Below are 19,841 nucleotides of genomic sequence, written 5' to 3'. Positions count from 1 at the left end.
AATGTCTGTGTTTTCAAGAAGCAGCCAATCTTTTAGCCAGCAGAAAGCTGCCGCTTCATAGTACAATTTAAAGTCTGGCAGGGCAAACCCCCCTCTTTCCTTTGAGTCCGTTAATATCTTAAATTTTATTCTGGGCTTCTTGCCCCGCCAGACAAATTTAGATATATCTTTCTGCCACTTCTTGAAACAGTCCATTTTATCCTTTATTTGTAGTGCTTGAAACAAAAACAACATTCTTGGCAATACATTCATTTTTATAACTGCAATTCGGCCTAACAAGGAAAGCTTCAAGTTTGACCAAATCTCCAGATCTTTTTTCACTTCTGTCCAAGTTTTTTCATAATTGTCTTTAAATAAATTCACATTCTTAGCTGTCATGTTCACACCCAGATATTTCACTTTTTTAACCACAGTCAACCCCGTCTCATTCTGAAACCTTTCTTTTTCAATCTGTGTTAAATTTTTCTCCAATACCTTAGTTTTTAACTTATTCAATTTAAATCCTGCCATTTGACCAAACTCTTGAATTATTTCCAAAACTCTTTTCGTACTAGCTTCTGGCTCTTGTAAAGTAAGTACTAGGTCATCTGCAAATGCTCTCAATTTGTATTGTTTAGCTCCGACCTGAACCCCTTTGACCAACTGGTCCTTCCTAATCATATTAAGCAAAACCTCCAGGACCGATATAAAAAGTAATGGGGAGATAGGGCACCCCTGACGTGTCCCTTTTTCAATCTTGAACTCTTCTGTTACCACATTATTTACAATTAATTTTGCTTTCTGTTCAGAGTATATTGCACTTATACCGTTTTCAAACCCTTGGCCTACCCCCATCCCCCGAAGGTTCTTCAACATGAAACTCCAAGATATATTGTCAAAGGCTTTCTCGGCATCCACAAATATCAAAACAGCCTTAGTATTTATATTCACTTCCAGCTTCTCCAAAATGTCAATTATATTCCTTACATTATCCGACAAATGCCTTTTCGGGAGAAAGCCCGCTTGGTCCCCATGAATCTCCTCCATCAAAACTCTTTTCAATCTCTTTGCTAAAACATCAGCAAAAATTTTGTAATCCACATTTAACAACGAGATGGGTCGGTAGTTCTTAAGTTGGGTCTTTTCAGTCTCTGTCTTTGGTATAAGTGTGATGTAGGCCTCCCTCCACGTATCTGGTGCCCTTCTCCCCTCAATGATTTCGTTGCAGACTTCCTTCAAAGGTTGTATAAGTCCTTCCTTCAAAACTTTATAATATTTGGAAGTCAATCCATCCGGTCCAGGTGATTTGCCCAGCGTCATGTTTTGAATGGCATCTTCTATTTCCTGTGCTGATATCTCCTGGTTCAAAATCATCTTACTTTCCTGCGAAATCTTTTTCAGCCCATTTTTCTCGAGGAATTGTTGTATATCTGTTTCTTTCTGCGGCCCTTGTGTATACAGTTGTCTAAAGTAGTTCTGAAAACAGTTCCTAATTTCCACTGGGTTACATCTATTCTTTTCCTCCACTTCTAGGTTTGTTACCGTGTTGAGTTTTTGTCTCTTCTTTATTTGCCAAGCCAATAACTTGCCACATTTATCTGCAGATTCAAAAGTCTTTTGTCTCATTTGTTTAATTTTCCATTCTATTTCTTGATTCATCAGTTCCATATATTGTGTTTGGTACAGTTTAATTTCTCTCAAAATCTCTTGCGATTTTGGCTTCAGTCTTAATTTCCTTTCCCCTTCTTTTATCTTTTCCAAAATTTTCTCTTTCCTCTCATTTTGCTTTCTTTTCTTTAATGTATTTTGTTGTATCAAGAACCCTCTCATCACGGCTTTACTTGCGTCCCATACTATTCTTTTTTCTACTTTAGTCCTTAAATTAATTTCAAAATAATCTTTCAAAGTTTTTTGGGCCTTTTTACAGATCTCCTCGTCTCTAAATAAGGTGTCATTCATTCTCCATCTGAAGGAACCAGTTGTTGTTTGCTTCATCACCATCTTTACTGCGTTGTGGTCGGAGAGAGTTTTTGGGCAGATTTCCACTTTCTTTATATTCGACGCCATACTGCTAGTGCTACAGCTGAAGTTTTGTATTCAGCTCTCTAGATGTTATTTTTTAAATTCCATTTTACAGTTAAGATTAACATTCAAATGAAAATCATAATCATACACTAATAAGATTCCCTGAATCCTTGGACTTACCTCTGCCCCTCCCTGGGTTCCATTGTAAGTCTTTTTTCAACTGTGTTGTATAATGTTCTCCATTTATCAGTTAACTCTCATTTTTACCATAGTTCTTGTTACATTACAAGTGTTGTTAAAATCCTGCCAATGTTTTTAATTGTTTATGGTGTTCTTTAAGGTAACTTATAAATTTTCCCCATTCTTTATTAAATTTGTTGCCTTCTTGATTTTTAATCTTCCCGGTCATTTTTGCCGTTTTAGCATAGTCCATCATCTTTATCAGCCATTCTTCTCTGGTAGGGACTTTGTCTTCCTTCCATCTCTAGGCCAAAAGTAACCTCGCAGCTGTCGTTGCATACATAAATACTCTTTTTTGCTCCTATGGTATTTCTGCACCTAAAATTCCTAACAAAAAGGCTTCTGGTATTTTAACAAAAGGTTATTTAAACATTTTTTTAATTCATTGTAAATCATTTCCCATGAATGCTTCAGTTATCTTGCACATCCACCACATATGATAGAAGGTGCCTTCCTTCTCTTTACGCTTCCAACACATGTTTGTAGCAATTCTATACATTTTTGCTAGTTTAGTAGGAGTGATTTATCCCATCAAACAGCGAAGAGGATCAGATTAAAGGAGAGCAGCCATCTCTATACCTTCAGTAGTTGTGAAGAATAGTCAATATTTCATATAGTTCTATAAGAACTATATGAAATATTGCAGAAAAGATTTATGAGACTGGATTTTAAGCTATGGGTTATTAGAAGTAATAGGATAACAAATGTAAGATTAAGAGATGACGTTTGAAAATCATTAGACGTGGTTGATGGAAGTCTCAGGCGAAAATAGCCAAAATGTTGCATGAGACGAGATGATATGTTCTGTTTGGAAAATATATGTAAAAACTAATAAAAATGTATATTAAAAAAAGAAAGAAAAGTCAATTCTGGCAGGGGCAGCTTTTTAAAATAGCTGCGCAAAAAATAGCTGCAACCTGCCAAAATAGTATATTGCTATTAGTGGAGCAAAAGAGGGATGAATGTGGTGCAGATGGGAGACTTTGTACCAAAACCAAACATGGAACTGGGTTGATTTTGCTTGTGGTGGAGCAGTGGCTAATAAGACATAGAAGACCTAGATTCAAATCTTTCCTCACCTAAAGGAAAGCCCTGAGCAGGTACACTATCTCTGGCAGAGAGAACTGAGGTCCTGACTTCAGATATCACAACCTGCACAGGGCTGCTGTATGGGGATGGTGATAAATGCTAAGTATTTGGGGAAGGGTCATAGCCTAGAATACACGCTTTGCATGCAAAAAGTCAGTTCCTGGGGTCTTTAGCAGAAAAGCTGACCAGACTGGGAAAGAGAGAAACCTCGAAGACAGCTGCCTGTTGGGGCAGATGGTGTTGGACTGGACCCAATGGCAGGTTCTTCATCTGCCATCTTCAAGGGGTTTAGTTCTTACCTACATTGTGAGTTTAGATATTGGCGATGGGTTCGGTCTACCAGGAGGCAGGTTCCTCTGTAAAGCCAGTCAGTTTCCCCTCCTTCTGCTGGAGATAGTTGAGGGTTTTAGGATTGGGTTTGCTTCCCAGCTCTGGGCCATGATTCCCTGGCTACTGCTGCTGCTTTTTAGTAGATCCTACGAGATTAAACCTAGACAGCATCTTAAAAAGCAGAGACATCACCTTGCCAACAAAGGTCCATATAGTTAAAGCTATGGTTTTCCCAGTAGTGATGTATGGAAGTGGGAGCTGGACCATAAAGAAGGCTGATTGCCAAAGAATTGATGCTTTTGAATTATGGTGCTGGAGGAGACTCTTGAGAGTCCCATGGACTGCAAGAAGATCAAACCTCTCCATTCTGAAGGAAATCAGCCCTGAGTGCTCACTGGAAGGACAGATCCTGAAGCTGAGGCTCCAATACTTTGGCCACCTCATGAGAAGAGAAGACTCCCTGGAAAAGACCCTGATGTTGGGAAAGATGGAGGGCACAAGGAGAAGGGGACGACAGAGAACAAGATGGTTGGACAGTATTCTCGAAGCTACCAGCATGAGTTTGACCAAACTGCGGGAGGCAGTGGAAGACAGGAGTGCCTGGCGTGCTCTGGTCCATGGGGTCACAAAGAGTTGGACACGACTAAATGACTAAACAACAACAAGAAGATTAAAATAACACCATAAGGAATTTGGGTGACAGGAATGCATGCCACTTAGGCCTAGAAGGGGTGCATATGATGGTCTGCATACAGCAGGGGTCAGCAAACTTTTTCAGCAGGGGGCCGTTCCACTGTCCCTCAGACCTTATGGGGGGGCCAGACTATATTTTTTTGGGGGGTGGGGAATGAACGAATTCCTATGCCCCACAAATAACCCAGAGATGCATTTTAAATAAAAGCACACATTCTACTCAGGTAGAAACACGCTGATTCCCAGACCGTGCACGGGCCAGACTTAGAAGGCGATTGGGCCGGATCCGGATCCGGATCTGCCTACCCATGGCATCCAGCCTTCTTTCTCATTCCCGGTTTGTGTTGTAGTGCTTGCCTTAAGTTCTCCCAGTACTAATGCCAGTTTGAGCATGCTTCTGTTTCACAAGCAAAAGTTTGCATTGCGTAATTTCAGAACAAAAAGGGTGCATCGCTTGCTGCCAACTTGCTATTGGATGATGTGTCTATGGTCCCCCACGTGCGCCTGGTCGTTGTGGCATGAGTGCCCAAATAATTAAGAGGGAGAGACTTTTCTTTCAGTGTTTTCTGTGTAAACTTGAGGAGAAATAAAAATAGAACATGTAGGCGGAGTCTGGGACTAATTGAATTAGCCTTATTAATGCATCGTTCTGCTGTGTGCTTAATTGTAGGGCTTTTGCCACAGGAAAACAGGCTACGAATTATAAGCTAACACCACGACTCTGTATGTTAGGGAGCGTGTTAACAGTGAGGATGATCGGGCTGCCTGATCCGACAGGATTTTCTGCTGCCAGAAATTGCAGCTGAACCCTTTAAAGATTTTTGGATGCATTTAGAACTGTCCTGTTTCGCATGTCAATTGAGGTTTGGCTTCGGATTGTTTTAGTGCTTCCATATGTGTTTGTTTCCTCTCTCAAGCCCCTCCACAGCTTAACAAAAGAGCTCTCATTTTACTCAAGCTATGTTTCCCCCCCCCTTTCTTTTACAACTGTCTCTCCATTGCAGAGGATAGCAAAATAAATATGTAATTCTTCTTCCTTCTTTTTTCTGAAGGCATCCTATTCTTTGATCTGGATTAAGCAAGGGCAGAAACGAATCTGAATTCATGCCAGTAGCTAGCCGAAGAGATTCCTAAGACGTTCCTGCTATTCCTCGTAGACTTGAGCGTTTTCTGGATAGAAGAGCGCAGGGTTTTAAAGGCAGGCGGATAAAAAGCTTGCCTTCAGGAGGGCTAGTTTGCTCCTTGATTCACCCTTGTTTGTCTCATGTTACGCACGAAGCCTAATGCAATCTCTCAATTTACGTTCTGGTGCAAATAACTATGATTTTCTTTCCTTCCAGTACATGAGTAACGTGGATTCCTGGTGCAAGGCCTGTGGAGAGGTAGATCTCCCCTCAGAACTTCAGGACTTGGAAGACTCCATCCATCACCACCAAGGAATATATGAGCACATTACTCTGGCATATTCTGAGGTAGGTAACACCACTGCCCCTATTTTTAAGTGGATTGTTTGTCGGACTTAATCTAATGCAATGGCTGCTTCACACATTTGACTTTTTAGCACCGAAAAGCAGCACCCAAACGAATAACAGTTATAAAGGCATAAGCTTGTGGGGATTGGCGACTGCTTCATTAGATACATGTTGTGTTATCTTCAGTCGACGGCACACACACGTGAAAACAGAGGTACTCAGGGCAGAGGAGAAGTAATATGTCCGCTGTTTACTTCTCTTATATATGCAGGTGGCGACCATTTTGCATGGGGGTTCTGTTCCTGGCCCCCACATGCTTTGGTGGGGCGGGCATAAGCCTGCCCCCTTATGCCCTTCTTCTGCCCTCTCGCTGCCCTTTTCCGGGTTGATATTAAGAGTAGGTTTTTGTTAACGCCGTTTCCTGTTTCACAACTGTTGATTCATTTTCTTGAAATGTTGTTAACTTTTATTCCACATGTCACTGTGCTGCATTGAGCATGGTTCTATCATTATCATTATCATCGTTATTATTCATTTCTATACCACTTTATATTTTTAAGAAAAATCTCAAAGCGGTTTACAGCACATTAAAACATCAATAAAACGATCCAGAATTAAACTTCACTAAAGAAAGTAAAATATGAAGCATACAGGTTCAAAGCAACATAACGAACAGGAAACTAAAATATTATCTTAAAGATTTCGAAATAAAATGTTACAAAGGAGGTCATCTACAGAATACGTACTTAACACAAACACAAACATGGTTCTATCAGCATACAAATAGACTCATGATATTAATAATATATACAAACGTGTTGGAGTAAGGTTACCAGATTTTTTTCAATGAATCCCAGGACACTTTTCAACTTCAGTGGATTTTGTATGGGAACTGATTTGTAAATTTGGGGACTGTCGTCTGGTAACCTTACGTTGGAGAGTATTCTGCTGCTTTTGCTACGACAGATTAACCCCGTTTTTCTTTTGGAAATGTTTACGCTTTTTAAGTGTACACAAAGATGCTTTAAGTGTACAGTTTCAACTGCATAATGCAAACGTGTACGATACGAATTTGCTGATTTGGGAAGAAGCTGGGATTGGCTGCAGCTCCCTGTTGAGAGTGCATCTGTAGCAAAGCCAGATTTGCTTCTGTGTGAAAGGCCCTAAGGGCTGAATACTACTAGGGACATTTCATGCTGTTTTTCTGTGGGCTGTGTGCAAGCATAATGCCATTAATTAATTTGACTTGTTGCCTCATGGATGCAACATTGATTTGATCATTCGGTTTGGGTCTCACAACAAAAGCTGGCTTTGTTTCACGTTATCTTTGCGGGGAGGAGGTGCTATATTTGTTAGATATATTGTTAGATCAATAAAACAGCTCACCTGTGAATTTCACCGCATTTGTTGAGGTGATGGGTGCACTCAGTCTTTACCCAGGTTTCCTTCCTTGCTAGGGGATGTTGCTGTTGTTATTACTGTCAATAATAATAATAATAATAATAATAATAATAATAATAAAGTTACCCACTCTTCACCATAAGGTCCCGGGGCAGACAGAAGCAACAAAAACAGTACTATTTAAAATAAAACCAAGCAACCATGCACAATGGGTATCAGGTTAATTTCCGGTTTCCAGGTGGGTCACAAATACTTTTCAGCTGTCAAAGGCAAGGGTAAAGAGATACGAAGAAAGCAGAATAATGATGCTAAATGAACCTCTGTAGACAGTAAATTTCACAATTTGGGGGATACCTGAAAGAAGCCTTCTTCTGGGCTGCCCCTCCTTGAACTTCTGAGATTGGTGGAGATATGAGGACAGCTTCTTCTGCTGAGCTTCACACTTAGGATGGTCTGTAGGAGAATCAATTGGTCTTTTGGGGAAATGTAAGCCTTTTCACTCTTCCTGGCAGCCTTCAGTCCCACCCGCTCCTTACAATGTGCTCTACCTTTACACTTGGAAAGCTTTCCATTCTGTGCTTTTTCTTCTCTAGCTCTTGACTACAGAACATTCTTTGCATTTTTCTCCTCCCTCCACACCCAACTGCTTTTTCCTAAATCCTCACAGTAATTGCTGTGGAAGCCTGAGAAGAGGCAAATAGAATGGTAGTTTTGTTCACGAATCGGGTAGTTGTGAAGTGTCCCTGATCCTCTTTACCAACTTCAGACACCTGTCAGCTTATTAGTGTCCCTCAATATAGTTTAACAGTGATAATCTTGAAGACTTGTTTTAGTAAATTATTGCCCTTGTTCTGTATACTGGCCAGAGGAGGCATAGATCTAACCTCACTTGCCTATCCTTTCAGGTTGAAATGTTCCAGTCAATTTCTTTCAGTATCCAACTTGCCTGTCTTTCGATTAACTTCAGTGTGTGGGCAGGAACACTAAAACAAGTATTTTCTATGCTTCTATTCTCCAACCGTTATAGTAAACAAACAGACCTGTGAAAAACCAGAAATATTGTGTGTTGCGGGTGGCGCTGTGGGTTAAACCACAGAACCTAGGACTTACCGATCAGAAGGTCAGCGGTTCGAATCCCCGCAATGGGGTGAGCTCCTGTTGCTCGGTCCCTGCTCCTGCCAACCTAGCAGCTCAAAAGCACGTCAAAGTGCAAGTAGATAAATAGGAACCGCTCCGGCGGGAAGGTAAATGGCATTTCCATGCGCTGCTCTGGTTCACCTGGTTCACTTAGCCATGCTGGCCACATGACCCGGAAGCTGTACGCCGGCTCCCTCGGCCAATAAAGCAAGATGAGCGCCGCAACCCCAGAGTCGGCCACGACTGGACCTAATGGTCAGGGGTCCCTTTACCTTTACTTTAACAACCACCCTTATACCCAAGAGATTCAGAGCAGGAGAAAAGCAGTTTGTGTTTATGAAGAGTCAATCAGATTGTGTGTAAATACAAATGTGACATCTCACATTCTTGTGGGATAACGGCCCATCATGACGCCACCTGTTCTCCAAAAGCAAAAAATGCACCTAAACCTGAAGGAGGGTGGGCCTTGGCCTTCCTCAACCCCAGCCCATTTACTGCCTTCTTAATTTTGTCTTAGCTCCTTGCTCCTTGTGAGTTATAAATGTGACCTCTCACATTACTATCTGCATGCAGCGAAGGGAGTTAGGTGGGAGTTTGCAATCTGCTCCCGATCTCAGAACTCCTGGAGGCTTTGAAGAGTAGGGAGAGAATTGGCATCTGAAGGCGCACCAAAAATAATCCCTGGTTTTGCTCAGTCAGTCGTTGCCATCTGTAGCTGAAACATGAACGCTGCACCTTTGACTCGGAGCTATCTTGGCAGAGAGGAAAAAGGACACTTCTTCTAACAGTGCGTGTTGATACAAGCTGAAGTCATTTCGCCCCCTCTAGAAGAGGCAGCCAACACCTTAAATGAGCCCCGTGGCCACTTTTTCTCTGCTGGAGTCAAATGATGGAGACGCAGGAAGGAATTCAGTGTTGCACTAAATCAGGCTTCCTCAACCTCGGCCCTCCAGATGTTTTCGGCCTACAACTCCCATGATCCCTCGCTAGCAGGACCAGTGGTCAGGTGTGATGGGAATTGTAGCCTCAAAACATCTGGAGGGCCGAGTTTGAGGAAGCCTGCACTGAATAAACATACGTTCCTTCAATACAAGCATTTCTTATTGACCTCACCGCCCTATGTTATATTCTGGGGGTCCTCCTGACCCCCTAAAACAAGTTGGGGTGGCAGAAGAGGGAAGAAAACCCCACTGCTTTAGTGGGAACCGTTGTAGTGGCTCCTTCTGACAGAACTACTTACTTGGACCTGGCCCTCAAAATCCCAGCCTTTTGGGTGAACCAGTTGCTGTTGCTTCACCCCTAGTGCCAGAGATGAAATCACCGCTTTGCTATAATTTCAGTACATAAACGTGCTGTGTGTCGTCGGCTACATGTGGGGGTTTCCAGCAGTTGGCGTCCAAGAAGCAGCTCTCTGTAGTAAGCTTTCACAGCAAGAAGATGCTCTAGGGCAAGAGTGTGGAAAACTTATGTCCCCAGTGGGCCGACAAGTGGGTTGTTGCCCCGAGTAAGTAATGAAGTTTCTTGAGAAACCTACCCAATACAGTTACAAAAGAATAAAAGTTTCCTCAAGGAGAGTATGTAGCTTTGTGTCCCTTTAAGGTTCCTGACTAATGCGGGGGAAAACGACGAAGAGAGATGAGGCGAGGGAGCAGGATTGGAGAGGCAATGGAAGGGCGATAATAAGAATGATAATTTTATTATTTGTACCCGACTCATCTGACTGGGTTGCCCCAGCCACACTGGGCAGCTTCTAACAGATATAAAAACGTAATAAAACGTCAAACATTAAAAACTTCCCTGGGCAGGGCTGGCTTTAGATGCCTTTTTAAAGTTGTACTTTTGGCTCTATAAGACTCACTTTTTCCCTCCTAAAAAGTAAGGGGAAATGTGTGTGCATCTTATGGAACGAATGCAGGCTGCGCAGCTATCCCAGAAGCCAGAACAGCAAGAGGGATTGCTACTTTCACTGCACAGCGATTTCTCTTGCTGTTCTGGCTTCTGAGATTCAGAATATTTATTCTCTTGTTTTCCTCCTCCAAAAACTAGGTGCGTCTTGTGGTCTGGTGCGTCTTATAGAGTGAAAAATACGGTATTTATCTGCTGGGAGGGCGTTCTACAGGGCGGGCGCCACTACCAAGAAGGCCCTCTGCCTGATTTCCTGTGATCTCGCTTCTTGCAGTGAGGGAACCAGAAAATCCTCAGAGCTGGATCTCAGTGTCCGGACTGAACGACAGGGTTGGAGATACTTCTTCAGGTTTACAAGGATGATTGGGGTTGGAACAATCTTCACTCATGAGGACTGAACAATGTGGTCTCTTGGGGACAAATAATTCAAGACTTAGATTCCTGAGGGGGAAGGATTATCTGAGGCGATAGGTGAATTTGAATGTGGCCGCTCATAGGGAAAGGGGATTTTCCAGATGCACTGAGTCACACAAGGTATGGCAATCCAGTTTTCCCCAATCACAAGATAGAGAGGGTGGTCTTAGAGAGCAGAGGCAAGAGCCATGAACCAATTATAGTAGTGGACCCAACATCTGTGCTATCCTTGGAACTTCAGTGCCGAATGCAAAATGGTGGCATCTGTGTACAAGACAGATGAAGAACACTTAAGAGATCCAAGCGACTGCTGATCAGTTTACCGTTAAGGCAAAGTCACTTAGAAGGGAAAGTTTTCACCTCCGAAGCCGCCATTATTTTATTGCAGTTCCTTTTAATGCAGAGATGAAGGGGCGAAATAAAATCTGTACTAATTGTGCACCACATCTCCTGCCTGCTAGATTTATATTTAAAAGCAAAACAGATACGCTGTGCTTTTTAGCTGGATAAATATCACATACAGCATCTTTAAAATAATAAAGTGAGAGTCTTGTGAAAGGTGGGAGGCGTCAAGTCTCTAAAAATGTTTTCAAACGAAAACCCAGGATATTTCTGAAATACGGTGGTGTCGACTTGTTGCCATATGGGCTGGTTAGCAGCTAACCTGTATTGAGGGCACTGTTTTTCAACTCTGCATTGGCAGAAAGGCCAGAAATGTAAGCTCTGCCCACTCATTCACACCTACGCAAGCCCAGGCCCAGGCAAAGGGCTTTTTAATCCCATCTCTCTGTGTGTCTGCAGCAAAAGCAGTTTGGGCAGAGCCCTCCCCTTAATACACACATCAGCTGCTATGGGCTTGAACTTAGGAATGGGTAGCACATTGTGTGTAATTGGGGGCAAAAAGGTGCTACCAAGGTGCTTAATTGAGCTGGCACTCTGAGTATGCCCTTGATCATTTAGCTTCCTTCAAGAGTAGATGAACCAAGAGAGAGAAGGCTTTGACAAATGCACAGGTGCCAGTGAACCCTGGCATACCTTAACTATCCTCATTAATATCAGGCACACTTTTCCTCTGTATCTGAGAGGGGCAAGAGCTCCAGATATACGCTAATACCCGACTCTGCACTCTTTATCAGTTTCCCTACTTCTAACAGGACATCGATTAGCCCTGGTGTGAAACTTTGAATTGGCAGTCCCACACAAATCAGGCTACAGTGGTACCTCAGGTTAAGTACTTAATTTGTTCCGGAGGTCCATACTTAACCTGAAACTGTTCTTAACCTGAAGCACCACTTTAGCTAATGGGGCCTCCCGCTGCTTCTGCTGCGCCACCGGAGCCCGATTTCTGTTCTTATCCTGAAGCAAAGTTCTTAACCTGAAGCACTATTTCTGGCTTAGTGGAGTGTGTAACCTGAAGCGTATGTAACCTGAAGCATATGTAACCCGAGGTACCACTGTATATCATTTCAGCAGGCAGGAGGCAATTACGATGGCTGAGGATGTAAAAAATAAAATTAAACATGGGAGAATGCTATGGTCCACATCTTCCCCATGCCATTCCTTGCACCTTCAACAGCATGGTGCCCTCAGATATTCTGGACCAGGGGTCAGCAACCTTTTTCAGCAGGGGGCTAGTCTTACTGTCCCTCAGACCATGTGGTGAACCAGACTATATTTTGAGGGGGGAAATGAGCAAATTCCTTTGCCCCACAAATAACTCAGAGATGCATTTTAAATAAAAGCACACGCTCTACTCGTGTAAAAACACCAGGCAGGCCCCACAAATAACCCAGAGATGCATTTTAAATAAAAGGACACATTCTACTCATGTAAAAACACACTGATTCCCAGACCGTCCGCGGGCCGGATTTAGAAGGCGATTGGGCCGCATCCAGCCCCCAGCCTTAGGTTGCCTACCCCTCTTCTTGACTACGATTCGCTGTATCTTAACACCCTTTTTTTTTATTGTGCACGAACATTCAGACCTTTATATCACCTAGCTACAGTTTTTAGTGCTATTATCCAGTAATAGACTGTAATTTCTCTCAGTATTAAACAGCTATTTGACATTGCTCTTTCAGTCATGTTAATTTGGGAGGATTTTCCCCCAATTAAAAAATAAAAACTCCCAAGAGATACCAACATTGTGTTGAAAAACCAATTCTTTAATCTGTTAGAATGTGTTTCAAGAGGGAGGGAAGTAAGCAAGCTTTTACTGTCAGGGTACAGAGTCGGTTATTGTCATTGGCGTGAAGCGAGAAAGAAATTAGACCCCATTTCTACATAATGTAAAAGGGAGCTATGAAGATTAAGGCAACCATGTTTTTTTCCTCGTGTTCAATAAACTTTAATAAATTGTAAGTAAAAGATGTGTTCACTCAAGCATCAGATTGATCACTGAGTGAAAAATTACTGCTGCCACCACTGTCATACTTCATATTTGGCTGTTCTTTGAAGATAGATGGGCAAAGGAACCAGGTTTACTGAAGACTTTCCATCCTTCTGCAGACAAAGCCACTGCAAGCACTGAGCCCGATGAGGCTGGAATTCTTAGCTAAGCAAAATGCATTCATTTAGTCAAGCTAGATGCCGATAAAACTTTTCAATGAAATCAGTTTAGAGCAGACTCAGTTCCTGTATGGCTTCAAAATTCAGAGAGAGGGGCAGTCTTGATTCTTGACATACATTGCCAAATATGTCTTAATGCCCAGGCCTTAAAAACCCACCACGTAGTCAAAAGCCTCCAGCTGCCTGTAGCAACTTCTGTTTTCGGGAGGTGTTCGTCAGCTAGAAGGCCTCATTTTTGTGCCCCCTCTCTATCTTTTGTGTGCTGTTTCTCATCTGCTTGCTTGGTCACCTGTCATATACAGGTTCATTTTGCAGAAAGGAAGCTGCTTCGGTGCTTTGTATGGGTTCGGCTGGTGGTGGCACTTGTCAGAACCAATTGTCTTCTAACCATATGAAGACAATTTGGAGAGTTTACCATTTAATGCTAAAGTTCAGCGATAATACAACAGCTGGAACACACTGAAATACTTGTTGCACTTGGCCTAATGTGTACCTATCTGATGACAGCTAACAACTGACTGAATAATTTATTTGACAATGGTGGCACTTTCCCACAATTGTGTGATGCTGCATCTAAACCGGAGCCTGCCTGTTGCTCCTCAGACTTAAATATTATGTATTGAATGTAAAGTATTGAGTTATTGAAACTAAGGCCCCTTCTGCGCTGTAGATTTAAAACACTATTATTGCATGACTTTGAACAATTTTGGCTTCCCCCAAAGAACTGTAGTTTTTTTAGGGTCCTGAGAGTTGTGAGCAGAGGCCTGTTCCTCTCACAGAGCTACAATTCCCAGAATGGTTCAACAATCGGTCCCTCTCCCCAGGGAACTCTGGGAATTGTGAGTGGAATAGGAGTCTTAGAAAGGGCCTGACTCTTCCACTGTATCCGCACCCACCCCTCTACTTTTGGATCCACTTCAATGGTAGATGAGATAATTAAATATGACCATTACCTTTTAACAAGTTATTTAAAAATATCTATGGAATCATTTGTAAGATGAACGCTGTAGGATGATAACCATATTTTGGGTTCCGTAAAAGAGGGGGGGGAGGGAATCCTGCAATTAATGTTTTTTTTAAAAAATTCAGCAAAAGTAAGGTGACAAAGTTATTTGTGTTTGAAAAGCTTTGGGTTTTTAATGGTGCCTGCTTTTATACAGCTGTACTCAAGAGACCGTATGTTGTTGCTGCTACTTAAATTTGTATACCTTCTTATACTCACAGGTCTCAGGGTGGTTACAACATAAAATCACAATATAAAAACACAAAATACATAATAAAAACAACCCAGTGCCCCGCCCCATACTCCACAGACCTTCCTTGTTTCTGTGTGTGTCTTTCTGCCTCTCTCCCTCCCCACAACCCCCTGCAGCTTGGGGGGTCTTTGAGAGCAGGAATGGGGAACCGGTTGTGGTAACAACAACTATATTTATTTATTTATTTATTTATTTATTTATTTATTTATTTATACATACCCCGCCCATCTAGCTGGGTTTCCCCAGCCGCTCTGGGCGGCTCCCAACAGAATATTAAAAACACGATAAAACATTGAACATTAAAAACTTCCCTAAACAAGGCTGCCTGTTATTACTATTACAGGGCTGCTGGTTATTACAATTACTATTTAATATATTACCTGCCCTTCACCCTAAGGTCCCAAGCAGGATTGCAATGCTTTAAAACCCAACATTTAGAGCAACTTGCAGTCACAAAAATAGAGTGGGTCCTAAGATGATGATATTATCATTATCATCATCCAGACATTGTTGGACTACAACTCTCATCGTCGGGAGTTGTAGTTCGGCATCAGCTGGAGTGTTGGGTCACAGGTTTCTCCACCCCTGCTCCGGAAGAAGAATTTATTGTAGCGAATGGGACTGTGGCTGAAAGAGAAAAGCTGTACTCCCCTCCTTTGAACATAGTCGCCTTTTAATTCCATCCATAATAAGTAACGCCATGCTTCTTGTGCTTGAGGTGGAGATATTCTCCTTCATCGTTAGATGGGTAAGCGACTGTGAAATTCTAGTGCCACATCCTGGAAATTTGCGTAGCCTGCAGGTGAGCTCTTAAATTCTTGTCTCGCTGAACAGGTGAGCCAAGACGGGAAGTCGCTGCTTGACAAGCTGCAACGGCCTTTGACTCCTGGAAGTTCAGACTCCTTAACCGCTTCCGCGAACTACTCCAAGGCGGTGCACCATGCCCTAGATGTTATTCACGAAGTGCTGCATCACCAGAGGCAGCTGGAGAACATCTGGCAGCATCGAAAGGTCCGCCTGCATCAGCGGCTTCAGCTGTGTGTCTTCCAACAGGATGTTCAGCAGGTCAGTTCATGGCTCCTAGAGTCGGGAGATGTTCTGTTGCAGATGCTTGCAAGGGGTTTTTATTTTTATTTTTTACACAACCACCCGTTTCCTATACATTGCCTTTGACTAAGAAAAGAAGAGAATTGGGGGGAAATTAGAGTTCTCAGCCAGTGTGCTTCGGATCCCCTTTCAGTTAGCCAAGGGTACTAGATGCAATTAAAATGATTATTGGGGATACGGGGATTATTGGTGGCGCTGTGGTCTAAACCACTGAGCCTCTTGGCCTTGCCGATCAGAAGGCCAGCGGTTCAAATCCCCGCGACGGGGTGAGCTCCCGTTGCTCTGTCTCAGCTCCTGCCAATCTAGCAGCTCGAAAGCACACCAGTGCAAGTAGATAAATAGGTACCGCTGCGGCAGGAAGGTAAACGACGTTTCCATGCACTCTAGTTTCCATCATGGTGTCTCGTTGCACCAGAAGTGGTTTAGTCATGCTGGCCACATGACCCAGAAAACTGTCTGTGGACAAATGCCGGCTCCCTCAGCCTGAAAGCGAGATAAGCGCCACAACCCCATAGTCACCTTTGACTGGACTTAACCGTCCAGGGATCCTTTACCTTTTACCTAAAATGATTATTGACAGTTTATTGAAAACTAAGCTAAAATTGAAAACCAAGGCTGATAACAAATCTTAAATTTCCAGCTGAGAAGGGAGAACATTACTGCACACTGTTGATGGATGGGGATATTTGGCACTCTATACAGTAAGCCATTAGTGCAGAAAAGAAAATGGCGGCCAATTCTGGCTGAGTGTTTCGAGGCCTACAACCTGAGAATCTTGTGCATCCTCATTGTACTTTCATATTACAGAACATGCATGTGAATACTATACTTTCTGAGTTGCGTGCAGATCCAGCAGCAAGGCATGTATGATGAAGGCAGATTTGGTTTAAATTTAAGGGAAATTGTAAAAACAAAAAACAAGTGTACGCCTTGGCTTCCACAGAAGGCCTCACGCTCCTCCTCTCCCCAACCTTTCTCAGAGCAAGTAACTAAATTTTGTCCAGAAAATTCCAAGCACGCTCAGTTGAAGGAAACCGGGAGACTTCCAAAAGGAGGGTGCATATTAAAGGACTGAACTTAAACTTTCAGTGAGGAGACAGTTGATTCCCGGCCAGGTGACGAAAGAAAAGCCTAGCCAGGTGTTATGTACTGAAGTTCTCACCCTGGGCCAGCAGGGGGATACTGTAGATAGTTATGCAAATGAAGGATCGAAAGTGACGTCCAGTGATTGGATAGTTTGTATGCAAATGAAGGATCGAAAGTGACGTTCAGTGATTGGCTAGTTACAGAAAATGGTTACTGTTGCATTCTAGTGGAGCTCTATATAAGCAGGCTGACTGAGCTCCTCAGTTCAGTTCTGTTCCAGCTTACAAATAAAGAGCTGCTTTGGAAGAATCGCTGTGTCGTCTGATATGTTCGCCCACAACTTAACACCAGGTATCTTGCATTTGGGTGAAGGGGGAGATCACACGCAGAAACACACCTCTGTTCGCTTTTGGTGATCTGGTGGCAGTAGAAACTCTCTACCTCTCAACACAAGTCAGTGTAATAAATAAGGAAGATGGCATGGACAGGGCATGTATGACTGTTAAGTAAAAGACGTGAGCGTCAGCCACCAGAGCTGGACTGACAGAGGAAGAAGCAGGACTTTGAAAACCTGTCACTGCGTCGTCCTTACCAGCCAATCTCCCAGGACCTTCCAGCCTCTTCAAAGTAAGTGAGGCATGTCTGGGGCTCTCGGTGGAGTATGGAGGGGAAGCCCCTACCATGCTTGTCAGGAAGCTTCAAAAGATCCCTGTAGGGACCTATTCCCCAAGATCATTTGTTGGCGCCATGCAGCCTCTGACAATTATAAAAATGGCTAAGGTGACCCACTAACCTGAGATGCCTCCTTTCCTTGTTCCCTCCCCAAGCCTCACCGGCTTTCGTTTACATCAGGAGCCCATGCTGTAACTCTTCCCTGACAAATGGCTTCTCCCACATTCGCACCTGCATTTCCTACTGGTGGATTAAAAGGGGGGTGGGGAGAGGAGGAAAGGAAACGGTTTTATTTTGTCACCAAATTGACAGGTGTAATTTTGAAAGTGGCACTGCTGTCATATCGTTTGATCTGCACATACCAGTTTGTTGAAAGCAGCGGTTGCCTGTCATCTGCATGAGTGACTATCAGATGAATTAGGGTGGCTTTGAATCCATCAAAAATTGACCTCCCGAGGAATGCAGAGACCCAGAGTGATTTCACTGTTTGGGCAAAAGCGTCATCTGTTGTAATGTTTTGCCACTTTCTGCTCCCATGTCTACCCTACATGAATTCCCTAGGTGTGAGAGTTTCATATCCTCCTTACACACACACACACACACACACACACACACACACACAGCCCCCTTGATCAATTTTTATCTGGCCTGATAGCTCACCAAATTTTAATCAAGTTTGCGCTACATTCTCACTGACTGCAAATAGGTTGCATCTTCTCAGCCTGTAGGATTTAGCAGAGATGATAAGTTCTTCCAGATCTAGCTTTCAAGCACCATATCTTTTCATCCTACAGCCAGGGACTTGTAAAGTAAAAAAATCATGAAACAGTATACAAAATAGTTGAAGCTTAAATTGTACGTGATGAACAGGCTTCATTTCACAATGGGCTTTTCTGCTGCCTGGTCCCTAAGCAAATGATGTCATCCGGCTCCATGTTGTTGGAGAGCGAATGTGGCTTAGAAAGCTAAATATAAGTTCCAATAGCTATTCAGGAAGCTGCTGAAAATGCTCATAGCAAGGATATATCCACACTCATAAAAACTACATCTGTTTCTTTTGAAGCAATGGGGAATTTTTAGGTGGAAGGATTTTGGGGCAGACCAGGGAGACCTGCTCCTAATATCTTAACGATGTTGACTGGTTAGGAAATTCTGGTTAAGAAAGAACCAGGGTTAGTCAGAACGCCAACAGCAGCCTTAACAATGATTTAAAACGCCAGTGGGAATTTCCGCACGAGGAGAATTTCTGCATGGCTGTTCCATACACTCCTGACCTCTTAACCATGGTAAAGAGACCAGGTACTTTATTTACATTTGCACTAGTCTTTTTGAACCGTCATAGAAAACCGCATGCTCAATTCAGAATTATAGTGCAGTGTTTGAAGACATCCTTTCTTCCTTTGCGCAGAACTGCTTCCTTTGTTCTTCATTCTTCCTCCTTCGCAGACCTGCAGTGCTCTCTTTTTTCCTCTAATTTGAACAATGGTTGAACTTCTGGCTAATGCTCAAGGCTTTTGCTATAGTCAACCAGGGAAGAATCTGTAGAATGAATGTTTGCCCGAAGGCTGTATAATATCTCTGACTAATATAAGCAGAAGCGGAATGTCTGATGAATGAGGCTTCGCTGTGTTTGCAGACTCCAGGGTAGAAGTTGGCTCTTAACGTTACATGCAATTCCTGAAAATATTACTTGGACGGGCTTGAATTAAACTTTGCTTTTAAGGAAGAGCTCTTCAGTTGCACTGGAGCCTGCCAGTATGATGCATCTGTAGAGAATTTGTGGAGTAGGGGAACATCTTGCTTTTGTTACCGTCTTAATTGCAATAGCATTGTGATGTGTCTGTTGGCTTCAGAACCCAGAATGTTTAGCTGCTGAGTAGATTCTGATTAGTAAAAACTTTGGGGCCCGATGTGTATTGAAAGCAGAGTTCTTGCCCGATGAGACAATTAAAGCCTTGCATTTGATGGTTAGACATGCAAAGCAACGTCTCAGGATAAGATACAGTTCTACTTAATTTCACTGGTTTTCAAATGTGACGCCTACAGGGAACGCTTTGTATGAACTTGTCTGCCAAGCAGGCCTTGCATATAGACCTTGGAGTGTGCAAAGGATTCTGGGGAATGTTGTAAAAGTGCACATTTAGTTCACATGAGATATTTGTTGGCAAGGCCTGTTACACCTTGCCATCACTGTATACAAACTGTGTGTACGTTTCGAATGGCAATTAGTGCATCATATCAGTAGAATGTAGTGTAGGTGGCCGCAACAACAAGCTATGAGATCTCTTAGGAATAATATGGACATTTTATATGAATTAGCATTTATGCAGTTAGTACTCGATGGTGCCATTGCCTTTTTGCTGCTTCACAAAGATCCAGCTCTCACTCTGTGCAGCATCTATGTGCCTTGGTCAGGCCACACCTGGAATGCTCTGTCCAATTCTGGGCCCCACAATTTAAGAAGGAT

General features: G+C 42.9%; 1 protein-coding gene across 6 annotated transcripts in view; it reads left to right on the top strand.

The window, feature by feature from the left end:
- The window catches only part of TRIO (trio Rho guanine nucleotide exchange factor), a 274,403-nt gene that overhangs the window by 100,942 nt on the left and 153,620 nt on the right, over nt 1-19,841 (top strand). For all 6 annotated transcript variants that reach the window (XM_053397146.1, XM_053397145.1, XM_053397147.1 and 3 more), the window contains exons 8-9: nt 5,697-5,828; nt 15,344-15,574. In XM_053397146.1, the coding sequence (XP_053253121.1) occupies nt 5,697-5,828; nt 15,344-15,574 (363 nt within the window). The remainder of the gene's footprint in view (nt 1-5,696; nt 5,829-15,343; nt 15,575-19,841) is intronic.

This window comes from Podarcis raffonei, chromosome 7 (assembly GCF_027172205.1).
Source record: "Podarcis raffonei isolate rPodRaf1 chromosome 7, rPodRaf1.pri, whole genome shotgun sequence".
NCBI lineage: Eukaryota > Metazoa > Chordata > Lepidosauria > Squamata > Lacertidae > Podarcis > Podarcis raffonei.
Note: the sequence above shows the minus strand (reverse complement) of the source record. Positions and strands in the feature narration are given on the sequence as shown.